The sequence below is a fragment of the Mauremys mutica genome, chromosome 1, assembly GCF_020497125.1.
Source record: "Mauremys mutica isolate MM-2020 ecotype Southern chromosome 1, ASM2049712v1, whole genome shotgun sequence".
Classification (NCBI taxonomy): Eukaryota; Metazoa; Chordata; order Testudines; family Geoemydidae; genus Mauremys; species Mauremys mutica.
This window is the reverse complement of record NC_059072.1, coordinates 127,681,657-127,702,619: the sequence shown is the minus strand read 5'-3', so window position 1 is coordinate 127,702,619 and position 20,963 is coordinate 127,681,657. Positions and strand designations below refer to the sequence as shown.

At 40.6% G+C, this 20,963-nt stretch overlaps 1 protein-coding gene across 4 annotated transcripts; it reads right to left on the bottom strand.

The window, feature by feature from the left end:
* Positions 1-1,594: 1,594 nt before the first annotated feature.
* On the bottom strand, positions 1,595-20,739 carry UPK2 (uroplakin 2). 4 transcript variants are annotated; one of them, XM_044995441.1, is made up of 6 exons: positions 20,641-20,739; positions 12,936-13,099; positions 8,602-8,757; positions 6,623-6,860; positions 4,073-4,152; positions 1,595-2,299 (listed from the first exon to the last, which is right to left on the bottom strand). In XM_044995441.1, the coding sequence occupies exons 2-6, from the start codon at positions 13,015-13,017 to the stop codon at positions 2,157-2,159; spliced, it is 699 nt and encodes a 232-aa protein (XP_044851376.1). In that variant the 5' UTR covers positions 13,018-13,099; positions 20,641-20,739; the 3' UTR covers positions 1,595-2,156. The 4 variants fall into 4 exon arrangements, with proteins under 4 accessions (XP_044851376.1, XP_044851383.1, XP_044851364.1 ...); XM_044995448.1 differs by having other exon boundaries at positions 12,936-13,079; positions 20,641-20,735; XM_044995429.1 differs by lacking the exon at positions 20,641-20,739 and adding an exon at positions 17,608-17,711.
* Between the last annotated feature and the right edge of the window lie 224 nt (positions 20,740-20,963).

Below are 20,963 nucleotides of genomic sequence, written 5' to 3'. Positions count from 1 at the left end.
AGATAGGCTTAATGCTAATTAATCAAGGGTGTTGTAAATTATTTTTTAAAGAATAGCACATTAATTTTAGATTAGCATGCTCATCCACCATCAAGATACCATTAGAAAAAGGATTATTCACCCATTCTCCTCATTCAGGGAATGGTCACCCCTGGCTGCACCATTTCATTTTGGAATGTGAGTATAAAAATGCAGTATATGGTTATATCATACTTCCTGTTTGCTTTAACCATCTATTCTATTTTAAATTTCTATTTTAAATGAAGTCTTTAATTCTATCACTTAGTGTCAGTCACAGTCTTTGACTAAACTAAATTTATCTTTAACCACCCCAGAGCCTCAAACCTAAAGAATTTGATTTGGTTATTGGTATTATTATTTATACTGAAAATACTAATTGAAAATATTTACATCTCTGAGAGCTCACAGCTGGACCACTTCAGAGGTCTGAGTGCAGTTGCCAAAACATCAAAGCAAATTCTGTCAGCTGAGATGAGGCCTCTCAGCTCAAAGCAATAAAAGCTCTTTCAGCTCAGTTTTAGTGGTTACTTGACAAGTCTCATTAGCATAAATGAAAATTTTCAGAGTGGCCCTGGGCACAGACCCTTCAGGAGAATAACTGTCACTATGGATCAATATGCAAACCATGTAAACTCATCAGGACATCTACAATGTCATGGTAGGGCCTGATCCTGAGAGGTCTTGGGTGTCACACCGGGTCAAACCTAGCAGTTGGAGCCAGAGTCCAGTCACAAGACAGAAGTTAAGAGTCAGCTGGGTCAGGATACCAGAAGGTCAGAAGCAGAAGATAGACTGGGGGTCAGAACCACAAGTCAGGAACCAGAGTCAAGATGGGTCAGGATACCAGGAGGTCAGAGGCAGGAAACAAACTCCAGAACCACAAGGTCCAGAACCACAAGTCAGATGCCAAGAAATCAAGGACATGGAGCCACGAGGCACACAGTCCCAAGCAGAGTGAAGCCCAGTTGTTCAGACAACTTACTGTTCCTGCTGCCGGCTTAAGTAGGGCCAGTCAGCTGCTTCAGGGCTCTGCCAAATGGACCGCAGGGCAGAGCCTAACCCTGGAGCGGGGCTTCATGGGTCCCAGGTAAGCCATTGTCAGCAGACTGCCAGGTTGGAGTGTGGTTGTTCCCATGGCCTCTGAAGACCTAGGTTTGAACCCTGTGGGTCATGACACCAGGGACCTTTAATTTAATTTTTTTTTAATAATGGAGATATACCCATCTCCTAGAACTGGAAGGGACCCCAAAGGGTCATCGAGTCCAGCCCCCTGCCTTCACTAGCAGGACCAAGTACTGATTTTGTCCCAGATCTCTAAGTGGCCCCCTCAAGGATTGAACTCACAACCCTGGGTTTAGCAGACCAATGCTCAAACCACTGAGCTATCCCTCCCCCCTGCAGCTCTCATTGATGTCAATTAGAAGCTTGTGGATTTGGGTTAATGGAAGTTATAGCTGCTCAACATCTCTAAGGATCAGGCATCTAAAATCAACTCCTATACTAGTTAGCACAATGTACCATACATCCTCTCCAGCCAACATGAAATGTCAGACTCAAAGATGGTGGCCTCTGATTCCTGGGTGTAAATAGAAATTCACTACACACAATGAGCCATAGCCCTCAGTGCACCCATAATCCACCATTGCACACCATACAACCACTAACACAGCAGATGTGTTAAGACACAGAGATATAAAGCCTGCCCAAGCACCCTCAGAAATGTTGCTCCTACAATTAAAAGTCATGCACTATGGCACATGATATACAACTCCATAGCTGCATGTCTCAGGTTAATGACGATGGATTTTTGTTTATGGCACCAAAGTATCTTAGCTAAAGAAAGGCCCAAACCAACTTGGAACCAAACATCAGGGTTGTTTAGACCTAGAGTTTTGGTTTGGGCTCAACTCTAATGTTAGCTCTTGATATAAAAATTGTCACATTGTAAATCAGGCTATATACAGTTTTCATTTGATACATTATACATCTTCAATTCTGATTTATACTATTTCTAATTCTTCATGTTCCCTCTTTAATGCAGCACTCATTATTGTAGATTTTCTTGATTCCCGGAAAACAGTTCATTCAGATTGGTAGTCATTTTTGTTCTGGAAGGCAATCTTGGCTTGCCTGATTTATGATTTTTTTCCTCCAAGAGCTGCTGCCACAATTAAGCCAACCACCAGCACGAACATACCAACAGAAAGCAGTACCGTGATCACTATCATTCCTCCGGCCCGCCCTAAGAATGATCCATCATATGCCGTGAAGGTTGTCACTAAAATGTAAAGACAAAATATTTAGGGAGTTAAAGCCATAGGGGTAGATTTTCAAACAGATGTTTCCCTTTGCACCCTGGTGTGAGGGTGTAAGTTGTATTATTTAGTAGGGCTGTCATCGCAGTTAACAAAATAATGTAAAACTTTAGAGCCTACAAGTCCACTCAGTCCTACTTCTTGTTCAGCCAGTCGCTAAGACAAACATGTTTGTTTACATTTACAGGAGATAATGCTGCCTGCTTCTTATTTACATCACCTGAAAGTGAGAACAGGTATTCTCATGTCACTCTTGTAGCCAGTGTTGCAAGATATTTACATGCCAGATATACTAAACATTTGTATGACCCTTCATGCTTTGATTTGTAAGCTCTAAAGATTTACATTGTTTTGTTTTTGAGGGCAGTTATATTAAAAAAAAAGTCTACATTTGTAAGTTGAACTTTCACGATAAAGAGATTGCACTACAGTACTAGTATTAGGTGAATTGAAAAATGCTATTTCTTTTGTTTATCTTTTTTACAGTGCAAATATTTGTAATAAAAATAATATAAAGTGAGCACTGTACACGTGGTATTGTGTTGAAACTGATATCAGTATATTTGAAAATGTTGGAAAACATCCAAAAATATTTATAATAAATTTAAATTGATATTCTATTATCATTTAACAGTGCAATTAAAAGTGCGATTAATCAACTTTTTTTTAAATCTTGTGATTAATTGCAATTTTTTTAATCGTTTGACAGCCCTACTATTTAGACATCTAAGCATGTGGTTTTTCAGTGCATTCAGGTACTTAGGCCTTGTTTACACACAAACTAGCAGTTTGTGTAAAGGTATATGTACACCACAATCATAGTTGTGATTGTAGGACAGTCTGACATACCGACATTAGCTTTAATCTAGATAGTGCAGCTAAAATAGCAATGAAGACATGAAGGTACAGAGTTCAGCAAAGGCTGGCAATGCAAGTATGTGCCCAGGGTCCCTGGCATACCCGCGCTGCCATGCTGCCACTTGTACAGCTAAAAATAGCAGGGAATTAGCTCCATCAAAGCTAGCACAGATATCCCAGCCCATGCTGCAATTGCACCTCTGATTTCAGTGTAGTGGTATCCTAAATATTTGTTTTTTTAAGATCCATAATTAAAATGGTGCAGTCTCCAGGTGGAATCTCTCAAATAAATTTTAAAATGGCTTATGTCAATTCAGCTTAATTCAGCAATGAATCCATTTATGTTAATTCAACAGAAGTCAGGTATAAATCAATTTAAGAGTGCCCTTGCCGAGCTTTTGCACTGGTTTAATTTAATCAGTTTTTAAACCAGATTAGTTAAATCCATGCAATTTTATGTGAAGACAAGGCATTAGACATCTAACCTAGTGCAGGAAGTTGTTAATTAATCTGTTTGAGATTTAAAAATAAGTAACCATTAGTTGTTTATTATTATTTAACCCTTATACTGTAGGGATGAATCAGGCTAAATGAAACCACGGGCCTGCTTCTCACATGCCTTTCACTTTTTTGTAGCCTTTTACACCTGCGTAAATTAACTGATTAACTGCAAAGTGGATACAAAATACGTCTGGTGTAAATGATAATCCAGTCCCAAGTTTCTGCACAGTTTTATGAACTGGACAGAGAAAGGTTAGTGTTAAAATACCTTTAGCAGAGCAGCTTATTATCCTGTAACAGGGTGATTTTATGACTCAGAATGACAGGAGCTTAATGAGAATAACTGAAGTGACTTTTTCACTATGTTAGGGACTCACCATTGTTTGTTTGTATGGCATCTGACCAGCCTGTGTGAGCTCTTATTACCGCATTTTCATCCAAAATAAAGAAATTTACCCTTAAATAAGCAGGGGGAGGAAAAAAGTTAGACATTCTCTTAAGCAGGATCATACAAAATACCACTGTATGTCTAGTTCAGTTGTTAGCTCTGGATTGTTTTTAACCTAGGATAATATTCTCCACCATAAACAATAGCAAACTTTTTTTTTATGATGGAAAATTGCTGTCACAGCCTGTTCTCTGTCTTCATAACGAAGGACCTTCTGACTCCCTTGAAATGGTTCCTTACTAAGATGGGCCCATGTCCAAAATGTTGAATTGGCATTCAGCTCTAAAGCTCACCTATATTTGGCGGGAGTGTTTTTGGACCTAGTGTTTTGGTTTGGGTCTGTCACTGTTTCTTACTCACCTAAGAAACTATCCATGTTTCAAAACTCTGCATGGATTCACTCCACCCTTCCTCTTTGACTTCATATCCACCCATATTCTTCTTTCGCCACATTTCATTCTTAATTCATCCATGTAAGTGGAATTCTCTCTTTAATCTCTCTCTGAGTCACTTTACAGGCCTGATTCAAAGCCCATTGAAATCACTGGAAAGACATCCTTTGAACTGGGTAAGCTTTAGACCAGGCCCTCGTTCTCCACCTATAACTTTTCTTTTTGTCTGAGTTTACAGTTATGAACTATCACTTATGGTATTTGGTAATAAGGAAGCTTTCTAAAGATAATGTGTTGCATTACTTAGAGCATTTTGATTTTCAGAAGAAGGTGCAATGAGGAAAATAGAAAAACAGTGCATGCATCCATTGCATCCACACAAGCTGGCATTGTACACTCAGATGCCCATATGTGCTTGCAAAATGGGATTCTGCCTCCTCGATTATTAAGGCTATGTCTACATGGCACTTTTGTCGGTAAAACTTTTTGTCAGTCAGGGGTGTGAAAAAACCACACCTCTGACCGACAAAAGTTTTACCAAGAAAAGCACCAGTATGGACAGCACTTTGTCAGCGGCAGATGCTCTCCCGCCGACATAGTTACCACCCCTCATTGGAGGTGGGGTTATTTTGTTTTATTTCTCCTGCCAACAAAGAGTGGCATACCTTATAGTAGAGAGAGTCTTAGTTGCCCTAGCCTCAGCATAAGTTAGAATAGGTATGGGGATGCTGTAACTTGTAACAGTTGGCTATGAACTCTAAGGCTTATCTACAGAGTGTGGCAATGTGAACTAGAGGGGTGTGATTTCTGAAGTGCACCAATGTGTTGTGCACTAACTGGCCTGTGCATACCATGCTGATGTGCAGTAAATGCTCCTCGGTGCACATTATTGTAAATCTGCTTCAAACAGCACTCAATTAATGTGCACAAGGGAACTTAGTTAACACCAGCAAGGTCTACATGAGCCAATTAGAGCACAACACCCTGGTGCATGTTAGAAATCACACCCCTCTGCCGTGCATTGCTGCACTGTGTAGACAAGCTGTAAGGAACCATACCAACCTGTGAATTGGAAGAGCCCATTCAATTCCTTAGCACACTTTCTAGTCTGTAGTGGGGATTGGTTGGCATGGGAGCCAGGTCTGCCAGCCTTATGCCAGCTCTGAACCCACACCCCACTACCTACCAGTGGAATTCTCAACTAGAGCTGGGTAAGAAATGGTTTTCCCGTCCTGCAAAAAATGTTGAGATTTTGAAAAATGTGCCCATCCCAAATCAGGACAAAAAGTCAAAATGTCAAAATTTTAATATTTTTAAATTTACTATGATTAGCTTAAATTTAGAAACATGTTTCAAACCAGAAAACTGACAGTTTTTTGCTTAGAAAATCTCAAAATAGGACATTTTAACAATTTCAAAACTTTTTTCAACATTTTTTTGAGTTCAGAAATTTGTCAGAACTGATCCTTCCCCATGAAAAGTTTGTTTTGACAAGTCAGCAGTTTTCAATGAAAAAACATTTTGTCAACAAATTCCTAACCAGCTCTAGTCTCAACCCAGCAGCTCTGGCCAGATTCTGAATACTTTGCAAAGGGGCTGGAACCAGAGGGGAGAATTTGTCCTGTGTACATAAGAGCTCATTTTTGAATGCATATGTATGTTTTTTAAGAGAGCCCTCATTTTGCCTTCCCGGGAATATCTGAGTCCTAAAGTAGTTGTGGAGCCTGAAAGGTTCATCTCTAAAACCATTGTGTTTGGTTTCAGTGGGTGTCTAAACAAAATGTATTAAACACTACGGACCATGAATCAGAAGTAAGTAAGTTGCATTTTTTTAGAGTGCACCTCTCCTGAATTATAGTGGAAATGACTGAACCACACAGGGTAGGAAACAATTCCTAAACAACTCAGCCTAGAATGTTTTAAAAAACAAAAACAAATATTTAACCCTTTTTATATTTGCTAGAGAAAGGAAACCCTCTCATGCTTTCATATTGCCAGCATCACCTTGTGTAAGAGCACTGACTTATCAAAGTCTAATATTTTAGCCCTACCTAATGCACTTTCATTTCAGTTGGCTCATACGGTACCTGTAAATCGACGATGGCTGAAGGGCACGATTGCAGAAGGGGCCTTTAGCTTTTTCACAGACTTCTACCCCAACCTGGTAGCCTACGACTGTGGTCAGCTTGTAGTTCCCATCATCAATGTCCATGCTCACAAGATCCCTGGCTATTCTACATGAGACACTCTTGAATTCTCCCGCAAAGTAAACTTGGGCAGTAGAGGAAGAGTGGAGGGATTTGATCTGATTGGTGTCTGTCACAGCTTGAAAAAGGACGGCATAAAAACTTCACATTAATGATATTAATAATCAGTGCAGCAAGATCATAACCTATTCCCAACGCTGTGGTTTGAAGATGTTATCTAAGGGCTCAAGCATCCCATACAGGGGAGTAAGGAACCATAAGGTGCCCCTTTCTCTCCCCTGTGCGGGCAATATGGGTTGTAAAGTGTGGGAGAAGTAGCCGCTCTGGGGGTGTTAGTCCCTAGCCAGTGCAGATAGGCGAGGAGTGGATAGAGCATTGGCCCAGGATGAGCTGACACAGAGGAGGGGAAGTAAGTTGCAGGAAAAGGTTGGCACAGCTTACATCCTCCATGGAGCAAGTGGGAAACAGGATCTGAATTGGAACTGAGTCATAATTCAGTCCCTGTTCTTTACTCCTCAGCTAAAACAAATATGTCCTGCCCCTTTCCCAGGGACAGATTGAAAGGTGCCAACCTAGTCCTCATTGTCTGTATTAATGAGGGAAGAAAGGATAGTGTGAAAATAGAACTGAACTTTGAAAATGATTTTCTCTCCCAAATTTATAGTGTGCACATAACTTACAGGCCACAACCATGGTGCCTCAACTAAGCAACATTGTGACTAGCCAGGGGCCACAGTAGTATATAGACTGAGCAGTGTGGGTATCTGTAGGGCATGGATTGGATAACATGTCTACTTGCAGGAAGAACTGGTTGAAAAACAGAAAAAACTTTACTGGAAATTCTCTTTGAAAAATGTTTCCACCTTTCTTACAGGTAAAAGCTTTAAACAAAAAATTTCTGACTAGCTGTCCCTGAAGGCCACAGCCATGTTGCAGGAAATGAGAAGCCTCCAGGATAATTATAGGGCACAGATGTGATGCCTGTGTCCTGGCCTTACAGAGCCACTAATGATGCCCACAACCCATGCAGCATGAGTGGGAATATGAATAGGGGAGCAAGAAAAGCCCCCAAAAAGGAGCAAGAATTTATTTTTAAAAACGAGAAAAAAACAGATGAAAAGGAGAAGAAAGAATGGAGACAGAAGAGAGGACATGTCAGAGGGAGAACAGCCAGAAAAAAAAGATGCTGCACATGTGTCAGAGCATGGCACAAAGATAAAGGTGGAGGCGACTATTGGCCAGTGCATCACAAAGGAGGGTGGTGGACTCAAAAATAACTGGGAATCACTGCTTTAGGGCCTCAGCACCATTAAGTGACTCACATTGTCTACTGCATGATGCCACAAACTTACTACACAATGATCACACACTATGGTGACCCTGGCACTGAACATTATATAGCCTGGATTTCACTCATAAATTCAATACTGAAATCCAGTCAGGATTACTGCTAGTAGTGACTTGAAATCATTGCTATCTGAAGGCAGTGGACTGTGTGACACGGCCTGCTGGTATCAGTTAAGTTGCTGCTGGACAGGTGGCTATATAAAAAAAGCTATCTAACCATAGTTGTCCACCTTTTTGACAGTCCCATTAAAGGGCAAGCATTGATGGGCATGGAGATAAACCTGCCCTATCTCACATAGAAATGGTCCTTCTAAGTCATGGCTGAGTCACATCAGTGAGGGATTGTGAGGAAGCTTGCACCGTTATTGCTCATATTCTGCCTGATCTTCTGTGGATGTCTTGAGGACTTTGGCCTTTGAGGGTGTCACTCTGTCATGGTTTATAACCAATAAAATAATGACAAGTTAAAAGAATCGACACATCGAAAGAGAAGAATCAAGAATACACCATACCTGGCATAGCAACTTTATCACCAACAGCTGCTACTGCTGGTCTAATCGTGGTGGGTGTGAATTGAGAGGAAGAAATACACTTAGGAATATTAACAATGAAAGATGAACTCATTCTTGCTGCTAAAATCACGCTCGCATTTGGAAAGAAATCTAGTGCTGGAAATAGAAAAAAAAGATAATGTTAGAGCAAATTTGTTTCCATGTAAATATATGATGACCAGGACATTTAGCTAATGGCTATTGATATATTTATTAGAGCTGATGGGGAAAATCAGAAATTTTTCATGATGGAAAAACTTAAGACAATTTTTTTTTTCATTTTCATTGACATTTTTCATGATTTGGGGTTTTTTTCGATGAAAACAAAAATTGTTCAACAAAATGGAAACGTTTTCACAAGAACTTTCTTTTAGTTGAAAAGCCATTTTCCACTATAAAAATGTTCTGATAGACAATTTTGGACCAGCTTCGCTATTTATCTTGTGCTTTTTTTTTTTAAAATGCTATAGACACTCAAGGAACAGATCAAATGTTTAGGAGAGAATCTTAGTTATCTTAATTAGGTGAATGTACCTATGAAGAGCTTGGGAGACAGGAGATGCACTGCAGTGTCACAGCTGCATCACTGCAACTGCACCACTGCACCACTATATGTGTAGACATGCCCTGAATCTAAAACTTAACTTTTGTTTAAATAGCCAGATATGTAAATTCTTTAAGTAAATCTTTTAGTTAAAATGGGTTTTGCCCAGACTGAAGTAATTTCCTACAACACTAGTGCAAACCAGAAAGTGAAACTGACTAGAAAGGGACTACAAAGAAAAATGAATGACCTAGTCTAATTTCACTCTCCAAGATGTGTGAAATGCAAAGTATAAACAGACAGACTAACTAATGGAAAGTAAATTAGATTTTTTTAGAGTTAGATTTTCTGCTGATCACTTCAGTGATGCTACTGGAGCTATCTGATATGAGTCTCCAGTTCAGCAAGGATGTGTAAAAGGATGTGCCAAGCACAGATCTCTAAGAGAAGGGAAGGGCCCCGTTGGGAGGAGGTGTCTGTATGCATATGATAGGGAGCTCTGTATTCTCTTGGCAGACATTAGAGGGGATGGGAATGGTGGCTGGGGTCCTCAGCACTACACCACCCCACCAGCCTTTTGAGTGGGGTGATGGGGAATTTGAGGGGGAGGGATAGCTCAGTGGTTTGCACATTGGCCTGCTAAACCCAGAGTTGTGAGTTCAGTCCTTGAGGGTGCCATTATAGGGATCTGGGGCAAAAATCTGTCTGGGGATTGGTCCTGCTTTGAGCAGGGAGTTGGACTAGATGACCTCCTGAGGTCCTTTCCAACCCTGATATTATATGATGTGTATAACTTTAAGCAGGAGAACTCCCAGTGACTTCAGTGAGACTACTCATATGCTTAAAGCTAGACACATGCTTAAGTATATTGCTGAATTGGGGCCTAAAACTAATGTAACAGAGTGGAGAATCAGGCCCTTTAATATTCTCTAATGCAGGGGTTCTCAACCCTTTTCTCTCTGAGGCCCCCCACAACATCCTATAAAAACTCCAAGGCCCACCTGTGCTCCATTAACTGCTTTTCTGCATATAAAAGTCAGGGCTGGCATTAGGCGGTAGCAAGCAGGGCAATCACCTGAGGTCCCACACCACAGGGACCCCTGCAAAGCTAAGTTGCTCAGGCTTCAGCTCTGGGTGGTGGGGCTCAGGGCCCCACACTTCAGCCCCATGCAATGGGGCTTCAGCTTTCTGCTCTGGGCCCCAGCAAATCTAATGCCGGCCATGCTTGCTGGCCACCCTGAAATCTTCTTGCAGCCCCCCAGGGGCCCCCAGACCACTAGCTGAGAATGCTCTAATGTACTGTTAGTAATGACTGGGGTTTTTTTTTACATGTGACTTTTAACCTGACACTATTCCCCTTAGTCACCTCTGCGATAAAGCCCTTGGGCTCTCCTGTGCTTGCTGGAAGACCAGGTACAGCATTTTTTTGGCTACACTTACAAATTTGCAGCGCTGCAGCAGGGTGTGAAAACACACCCTCTCCAGCGCTGCAAATTGCGGCGCTGCAAAGCGCCAGTGTGGTCAAAGCCCCAGCTGTCCGTTATTCCCCACAGGGAGGTGGAGTACGGACAGCGCTGGGAGAGCTCTTTCCCAGCGCTGGCGCTTTGACTACACTTAGCGCTTTGAAGTGCTAAGTGCAGCCTCAGCCTGGATACCAATGTAATGTGAGCCAGTTCATTGTTCTCTCTACATGGCCTCTGGCCATTTGTCCTAATGCTAATTCTTTTTCTTTTTGCATTCTGATGTACTGATTTCAGTTGTATGCAGTATAGCTCTAGCCCTGTGGGTCCCAGGATATTAGGGAGACAAGTGGGTGAGGTAATATCTTTTATTGGCCCAGTTTCTGTTGGTGAGAGAGACTCGCTTTTGAGCTACACAGAGCTCTTCTTCAGGTCCAGAAAAGGAACTCCCAGCGTCAGTTCCACCTTGCATTTTGTTAGGACCCTGGGAGTCCCTTTCCCCAGACCTGAAGAAGAGCTCTGTGTAGCTCGACAGCTTCTCTCTCTCTCACCAACAGAAGTTGATCCAATAAAAGCGATTACCTCACCCACCTGACCTTGCCTCTCTGATTTCAATTTTGTTATGCTGAAGACCCTGATCTTTCAGTCCTTAGGCAAAACTCCCATAATTTTTCTTGCTTGAGGACTGCAGAGCTGGAGCCAAAGGGCCAGAGCAACTTGATCGGCTTGAACAGTCTTACTTTGGGTTTACACTGGTATCACAGAGCAGAATCTGGCCCAAATTGTAAAAATAAATAGTGCCATTAATGAATTACTAACAGTAGATTATACTCTAATACCTCCTTTCATTCAGAAAGAATCAACAGAGTTTTAAAGAATGTACCTATCACTCATCAAAGACCTGATCCAACTCCTGTTAAAATCAATGGAAAGATTGTCATTGTCTTCAGGCAGTATTGGTTTGGGCGCTAAATGAACACATTATTATACACATATGAAATATGCTGTGAGCTTCATTTTCAGAGGCGCTGAGTACCTGTTCCTCCAATGACTGCTGAAAATCAGCCTCTATATAAATACTGAATTCGGGGTGAAGAAAAGGGTCAAGAATAGGTGTGTTTGACCTTAAAAATGTCACACTCCTATAAAGACTAATAGAATCTCTATCTGCACTACTTGTACTCTAAATTAGGGTGACCAGCTGTCCTGTTCTTAAAGGGACAGTCCCATTTTTGGGACTTTTTTCTTATGTAGGGGCTTATTACCTCCCATCCCCTGTCCTGTTTTTTCACAGTTGCTATCTGGTAACCCTAACTCTAATGATAACTAAAATGCACATATAGATAAATGAAGTGACCTTACACATTTCTCCTATGCATGTACACTATTTATCTTCCTTTGACTAAGAGACAGTGCAGAACATTACCAACAACTTTCCTGCCTTTAGTATTGTATCACCCTTTGGAAACTGGTTTGGGAGCATTCTGATCAGTGTGACAGATACTGCTGAATTACAAGATTGTTACAATGTATACATTTGTTGCAGTATCTCAGGCACATTTTTCTTTCTTCTTCTTAAAAACTACACCAGGAGAAAGGAGATCATACATTCTGGTACTTTCCTAATACCATTTTTTATTTTGGCTTCAATCTAGATACTTTCTTTTTGCCTATTCATGTAGCATGGAGTTTTACTTTTTTTCTTTGTTCTGTACACATATAAATATCAGATTTAAAGCACAAAATTCTTTTCTCAGTTACACCTGTATAAATCTAGAGTAATTTGATTTATTATTAACTTTATTATTATTACCTATTCTTATTGTTTTATATAGTGCCATGTGCATGCATGGAGCTGTACATATCAGTAATTTTTTTAAGGAAAATGTATAATTTCTTGCCCACAGTATGTCAGTGGAAGTTGAAGTCCATGGAGATATTTCAGACCTACACTGGTATAAATGATGGCAGAATTTGGCCTGAAATGGTTTAAAATTCTATATCAAATAGAATTAGGTTTTACAATCAAGGATTCATGTGGGAAATACGTATATGTTCTAATAAATAATTTATTTGCCTGTAAAACTCCTTATATGTATGGCTCTACATAAATAATAATACCAACATCTGAAATAAAACTACATATTGCTATATTGTTTCCTGTTCAGCTAAACCTGGGTTGCGCTGTTACAGCATCAATTCAGCTGAGCATTACTAAACATAAATACATTAACTCAAAGCATAAAATCTAATATAGCTTGCTACTACTGAAAGAGAAAAGTGGTACTTACAGATTTTGTCTAAACTGGACAGTTGAACAGCCCATCCTATTCCAAGGCAGCCAGCAAAGCAAATCAGCTGAATTAGCTTCATTGCGATAAGTCTAGCTTGGTGGACAACTGAGAAGTAAGTTTCGTGGTCTGTAGATTTTCTGCCTTGGAAAAGTGGGAGGGATCTGCATTCATTAAACAGGTGCATAGAAGAGGGATGGGAGAAAAGGAAGAGAAGAGACAAGGGAGATGCATGTACTAGATAAAGCTGCAATTCTTGTCACACAGAGAGGCAGCAACATGGGTGTAAAGGTAATGGGAACTTTAAGGACTTGATCCAGTAAAGGGCTTAGAAGTACAGGCTTAAGTCCTTTCCTGGGTTTGAGCCTAAATGCTCAAGAGAGCAGTGAGAGGACTTCTGCCCATTGGCAATGACCAACCTGCTCAGAGAGCTTTGCATGAGAAATAATTTCTAAATGACATTCAGCTAACAGATCCATTTCATAGAGAAAATCACAACCTAATTTCTTCTTTAAATGAACTAGAGAGAAGATGCTTGTGTTAAAGATGATGCACACAATTGATATAAAACACATACTGATGAAATAATAACTTACCCAAAACTCTCAGTGCTACCATATCTTTCCATAAGGCACCCAAGGAGAAAAGGAAAGATAAGTGGAAGGTAAAAGAGAACCTATAATCTCTAGGAGTCAGCATTCTAATAGTGGGGAGCTTTGGTTTAGTTAATTTCAGTCAATTTGAGAGGATGACCTATATCCTTTACTCCACTATAAATACTGTATCTTTTTTTGGGGGGGAGGGCACAAGATTAGTCATTTTTATAATGCAGGGCTCCTTTAAGTCTACCCTCAAAAGTTTAACATAACGGGATCTTTATACAGTAGATATGAGTAAGTGATAAATTACCCATTACACAGAAATGTATTCCTACAACTTTCAAACAAAGGGTGGGACAAAATCCATCTAGTAAGCAAGAATTTTTTTCTCAATGTATTATACTGTTGTCTGTAAGAGTAGCTTCTATATGTACTTTATGCTAAGAGTGTGGTGAACCCTAGGTACATCAGCTTTATTTTCGGAGGAAATAATATACCCATTTTCTTGAATCCCTGAATATTGCTATAAACTAGGGGGACTGAGGAAGCCTGGATGACATATACTCCAATCCTCCAGGGAAAACTGAGGCGTTGGAGGCAATTGCTTAGAATTTCCTACTAGATTTTTGATGAAGCTAAACATAGAATAAAAGTCAAATGTTCCTGTCCACTTTTGGATTGAGAATACTAACCTTAGCTAGGACAGAAACCTTCAAGCTAAATGGTGAGGTATGTAGGCCTTGTTGTTGGAAGTTCATGAGTAAATGGAACTGAGTAAGTGGAAGTCTGCCCTCTGAGTCTGTAATTAATTGTTGCCTGATATGTCTTTCAGTTAAGAGGTAAAAAACAAGAAATCCATTTCTGGTCAATTAGGATCACATAACACAAAATGGAAGTGTTAATCCCAGTGCACTAGCCAAATTCAAGTGTGGATAATGTCATTTTGTTCATGTAAATTCTGTCGAGAGTATCAATTAGCGAAATGGTTATTAATAGTTATTTGTATTGTGATAGTGCCTTTGGGGCCTCACTCAGGGATCAGGGGCCTATTGTGCTACGCAAACAGATGGGGGCAGGTGAAAGCATCATGTAACAGGAAGACAATTATGATAAGTGTAATAAGCATCAGTCACAGTACACCAGCTACCTCCCCATTGTCACAGTTTTGTATGTCTTTCCCTGCATAGGTCTTTTCCTCTTAAAAAACTGTAGTGTGGTGTAATGTAGTGCTGCTAGCAAAGAATGTCTGCCACATTCCACTCCAGAGCTGGCTGCATTCCAGTAGTGGGTGGGTGGGGTATGAGGTCTATAAAGCATTTTTGTGATGCCTCTGGAAGAAAAGTGTTGTGTAGTGTTAATATTGTTTTCCCAAAACCATCAGCTGTGGGTAGCTCTCTCTATATAAACACAATGAGCTGTTCTAACTGGCAGTTCCAGTCATAGTTTGTTCAGATTGGTTGCTCTTTAGCAGATTAATTACCTTCCCAACTAAATGTGAGACTTTTTTTTTTTTTTTTTTGGGACATGGTTCATGTCAAGTCTTAATAGGAGAGCAGCAATGTGTGGATCTGATCATAGAACTTTGTTAATATTTTAACCTTATGACTTAGAAGTTGGGCTAATGGTGCCTCTGTGGCATCAGAATGTGGATTGCTCAATCAAATTCCTGATGATGCTACTGCAGTTCCCTTTCCCATCCATAAATCCTAACTGGAAAGAACTGCAGGCAGTTCCAGACATTCCTTTAAAACTGGTTTCCTGGAGAATGAAAATAGCTAGAGTTTGGTCTTTCAAATGGAAAACCCTGAATTTACATAGTACATTGGGAAGGAAACCTCTGCCTTCCCATTCAGCATACAACAGACTGCTACTCCCTGGTGTGTACTATAATACCACATAATCTTTGGTGTATAATTCCTGTAATTTAAAATATGAATCCACTGCATTCAGGGGGTTCCTTTTTTCCATAGCCCAGATAAAAGCATGAGACATAATTGCTACTCAATGATTTTATTATGCTCACTTAGGCATTCAGCCCTTGCAGGTAAATACATTGAACATCAGAGCATTTCTTCAAGGAGCAACATCAGCACTCAGATTGAATGTGGACAGACATGAATGTTGTTTTCTTTCTAAGGGGTCAAGGAGTACACCTTGCAATAACTCACAAATTGAGAACAGTATGGTTTCTGCAAGGACAGTTGAAGAAGGATAAAAAATAATCTCCAGACCTACTCCATCCTTGGTTTGTTGGCTGAGATTGGTGACAAAATGTGAGATGGTGCAAATTTTGGTGTGAATGGACTGAGACTAACAAACTAATCTCACAACCCCGTGACTGACAGAGTCTAGTAACAACTTTCAGTCACAGCCAGCGTGGGCTGGATAAGAATTGGTGGTTTGTGGGAGAGATGAAAGACTAATTATCCCATTATCATTTCACATAGCCATATAGTATCCCAGCAGGATACTCTCTGGAGCAGGGCCAAGAGAGTCTAGTTCTACCAGGCAAATGTTGCAAGGAAGGATAAGATTCAAGAAGGAAGGGGACCGGAGGGGGGGGGGGGGGAGGAAGCTGCCGCTATCTGACCAGGATCCCAGATCTGAAATTGTTTACCTAGGTTCTATGTTGGTGCCTATTGTAATATTATCTGAGTGTCTCTGTAGTTTCTGAATGTTTACCATCTGACTCTGCACCCAACTGGGACCCAACACAGAATGTGTAAACACCATACAGTGACAGCTGACTGAAAAAACAAATGCCTGTAGCTCAATAGAAGATTATTTATGTTTTGTATTGCAATAGGTCTCATAGATCCCTGATCAAGATCAGGGCCCAGTGCTAGGTGCTGTGCAAACACATAAAGATGCCTCTGCAAAGCAAACAGGTGACAAATTCAGTTATATTAAATTCCAAAATAATCCCTAAAATACGAAAAAGGGAAACAGGATGGAAGAAAATTAAAATCAACAAAACTAGCCAAAAGGCTCTAGTAACAAGGCTATATGCAGTGACGATAGCAGCATCTTCCTTCTAAACCTTTTTCTCTAAAAATCAAATGTAGCCAGTGGCTCAAGTAGATCAGAATAAGAGGGGAGCTCACCAGTTTGGATGGTTGATGTTGGCATAGTCCTTGGTGTCATGAAGTAATGATATTGCATCATCTTGTGTGGTGGAAGATGATACGGGAAAGACAATGGGGCAAGGGAATACATGTATCTGAGAGGAGTCCAAGCAGGCCCACAGATATCTAAATGAAATTGTGTGTATGATTATGCAAGTGCAGTGTGAAGCTGTATAAAGGAACAACTGTGCTCCCAGCAGTCTCCCTTCTGTGGAGAGCCAGAAGGTGTCTGAAGTAGCTATTGTTTCCTCTGGATTCATAGGTAATTGTTATAGAAGGTGGATGTAGCCACTCCTGAGGTGTTGCTATTAATTATTATTAATTATGACATTACTTTGAATGTCTTGAACTGTGTGTGCCATCATTTCCACCACCAAGGTCAGAAATTCAAGGCCCTTAAGCTTTCTGTGGCCTTGGCTACACTAAAGGGAAAAAGTTGATTTAAGCTACACAATTTGAGTTATATGAATACTGTAACTCAAATTGACGTAGCTTAGATCTACTTACCGCGGGGTCCACACTATGCGATGTCGACAGGAAATGCTCTCCCATCGACTCCCCTTGCTCTTCTCGATCTGGTGGAGAACAGGAGTCGACGGGAGAGCAATCAATGGTCAATTTAGCAGGTCTTCACTAGACCCATTAAATCAACCGCGGATGTATCGATCACTGCAACATCAATCCTCCGGTAAGTGTAGATAAGCCCTGTGACAATGCGTGACTACTTTCCCCTGATTAATTTTTTCTCGCTGAGGCTGTTTAAGTTATTTTTAGGAGGAATATCTGTGGATGTGTGCAGTTTTCCTAGCCTATTCAGGAAGATTTCTTTGACACCTATTGCTTTTTAAGGGATTATTTCTGCTTAAAATTCTGAGATGAAGTTTTACACTGCAACAATTTTGCAATAATTCTTTCTTTTTTGGAAATGGTACTAGTTTTTGTTCAAACCTTCAAGTAGTCTTTGCAGCATTGTCCTTAAGCCTGTGTGACTCCTGCAGTCATACTGGGCCTTGCTCTACAGAGACACCTGTGAGCTGGCAGCCTGATCACCAACCTCAGATTTTCTGTCCATGACAACACTGGCTGGTTCCAGTGGCAGTGGACTGCAACATAGAAGGAATTCCCTTACAAAGTATATACATTAGTTGTCTATGTATTTTTTTAATGTAAAAGATCATGTCTGTATTAACTTCAGTTTGATTCTTATGGCAACAAACACCATCCTGCTGCAGTTGCACCAGTTGTGGTTTTTACAACTTAAAAACAGAAGGAACCTAATATGAATTCTTTCCTTTCTTTCTTTCTTTCTTTGGGAAACCAGTCCCGTTGCTAGTTTAGAGGTGTTTCTCTGCCAGTAGAGCTTGGACTAGTGTCCCTTATGGCCAGATCCATGTGTTTCAGTGGGAATCATCTAGATTTTAGCAGGCAGTGAAGAGGCTATTTAATTTCCAAATTTGTTCATCTGCTGAAAAAAATATGTGGGCCAAGATTTTAGAACAATGGGTGCTTAAGTCAGGGGCTTAAGTTTGTAAATCAATAAGAGCTTCTGGGTGCTCAACACTATTGAAAATCAGGCCACCCTGTTAGGCACAAGATTCCTAAACCCTCCTTTAGTTCATGTGGTCAAACGGTGTGTTATGTTGGTGTCTGATCTATTTTGTCAGTGCCTGACCCAGACTGTAATCTTCTCAAGGGGAAGGAATGATGTCTTCTTGTTCATGTGTAGAGCACCAAGCACTCTACAGGTGCTCAGTAACCAATGAGCAATAACAAAAGTGGTTGTTTTCAGCCTACTACTGATAGTGATCACCTGATTTTGGGGTAGACTTGCTAAGTTACAATGAAGAGGCCAGCTTCAAATATAGACAAAAGGAAACATGCCTCCTCCTCAGAGTAGATTCCTCAATCAACCTTCTCCTCATTGTAGATCCCCCCCCCCAATGCCTACTCCACCTATGTCTAGTGAATGGTCTGTATTTTGCCTATGCTAAACAAAAGTACAACTAATTTACTACACAGGCTGTGATACTTTCTGCATCCTAATCATTGTGGGGTCATCCATCCCCTGATCCAATTAAAAAGTAATATCCATGTTGCATCAGTGATACGGGACCCTAAATTCACTTCTTGTCCTTGATAAATGTATAATACACAGTGCCTCACCATTTACCTCCGAGAAGATACAATGTATGCACTTGGCCTCAGGGAAATATCCAGCACAATCTACCAACTAATGTATCCAAGAGTGGCTATATATAAAAATCTGTTCCCAATATCTCTTATAAATGGTGAGTTAAGTAAGCTGTAAAATGAGTAAACTAAACTGAAGGTATGTAGGCTGACACACTCTGACCTCGCTTTCCCATTTGCACACTTCAGATACAATTATGTACTTTCCCAGTGAAATACTGGAGTTAGTTGGCTGTTTGGAGAGGTGGATTGCATCTGTATTATCTTTACGGATAGAGCATGATCAAAGAATGCAAAAACTTTCTCTGCCTGTCCAGTCACCATTATGTGTACCTTTCCTGTAAAAAAGTAATTTCGATTTGATACTCTTCCAAGATTTCACTTCCTGCAAAGCTAGGTAATAGTTCACAGTGGTCTCACAGTACCAACTTATTATTAGCACAATCCATTAGCCAACTCGGTGCTTATCTGATGAACTGTCTTTGTAGCCCACATTTTAGCAGCTGACAAACCTGATGCAAACCAAGCCACATAATAATCCATTGTCTAATTGTGAAAATGTTTGAAACCACAAGTAAATCCTGTCTAGCCATCCCACCCATTCCTTCTCATTCCCCTGCCTCCACACCCAAACTTTACAAGCTCCGCAGACAAGTTTGGTCACATATCTGCTGGCTAATAGCTGTGGCTGTAATTTTTAACCATAGCGAGTTGTAGGACAGAGAGTCTGTTACACAGGTTTAGGGCAACATTCCACAACATTCCAACTAGATCCTGAACTGAGGGGACTTTAAGAACATAAGAACGGCAGTATTGGGTCAGACCAAAGGTCCATCTAGTCCAGTATCCTGGCTACTGACAGTGATCAATGCAAAGTGTCCCAGAGGGAGTGAACCTAACAGGTAATGATCAAGTGATCTCTCACCTGCCATCCATCTCCACCCTCTGACAAACAGAGGCTAGGGACACTATTTCTTACCCATCCTGGCTAACAGCCATTAATGGACTTACCCTCTGTGAATTTATCTAGTTCCCTTTTAAACCCAGTTACAGTCCTAGCCTTCACAACCTCCTCAGGCAAGGAGTTCCACAGGTTGACTGGGCGCTGTGTGAAGAAGAACTTCCTTTTATTTGTTTTAAACCTGCTGCCCATTAATTTCATTTGAATTAGCTACATGAGGTGAATTTAACGCGCTTGACTTTCATCCTCAGAGATCAGAATATGAATCTTGATTTTGGTTCCAGGCAAAAATATACTTTGTGGTCTCATCATAGCACCCATTTCTTTTATGTCTCAGTTTGCAATGGTTAGCTTGTCTTGCAGTCTCTGCACAGTAGAGCCCCAGGATTGGAATAGGAGGGGGACTGAAAATCAGGACAGAAATGTCCTTATAGAACTGTGTTGGAAAACATAAGCAGCACATATCTGTACTGTGCTTGGCACAAAGTTAATACAGTTAGGGTTATATTGACCCCGTGCAGAGAAATCCACAGAAGAAGGGATTATTCTCATGCCAGCACAATGGGGTCTCTATTCCAGCTGGGCCTTTGTATATTACCATAATATAAATATTTGTTGATAAAATGTGAGCACCACTTAAATCCTCCAAGTAAGACTTAAGCGGTGCAGCATTTTGTAGCCCTTGTGTGGGCTCTTGACACTGATTTAATTTTGACCCTTAGCCTCAAACTTTCATAAACACTAAATTAATTCAGAAATACATTATTCAAAAGTTAAACAAATGTGAGGAGAACAGAAAAGAAGAATTTCTTTAATTGAATCATGCTTACCATTGGAGTCCTTACCCCTACTGTCTTATCGGTGCTTTGTCTATATCCTAGAAGATAGACAACTGAATAGCTGCTTTCCCTAAATTGTCTCACAGAGCCCTATCTGCACTGGAGAAAGGGACTGTTGCAATTTTATTGAACCAGTACCAGCTGTGACTCTGCTCAGTGGAGCCATGCTAATTATCCTGTTTTGCAGCACTCTCTACATGCACTGCTAGGGCCAGTGAGGTAGGTGAGACAAACACAAAATTCCCAAAACAAGTCAGGAGCAGATGCATAATGCCTCTGGTCTATATTGTATATTTGCACCTGGTTGCAGTATT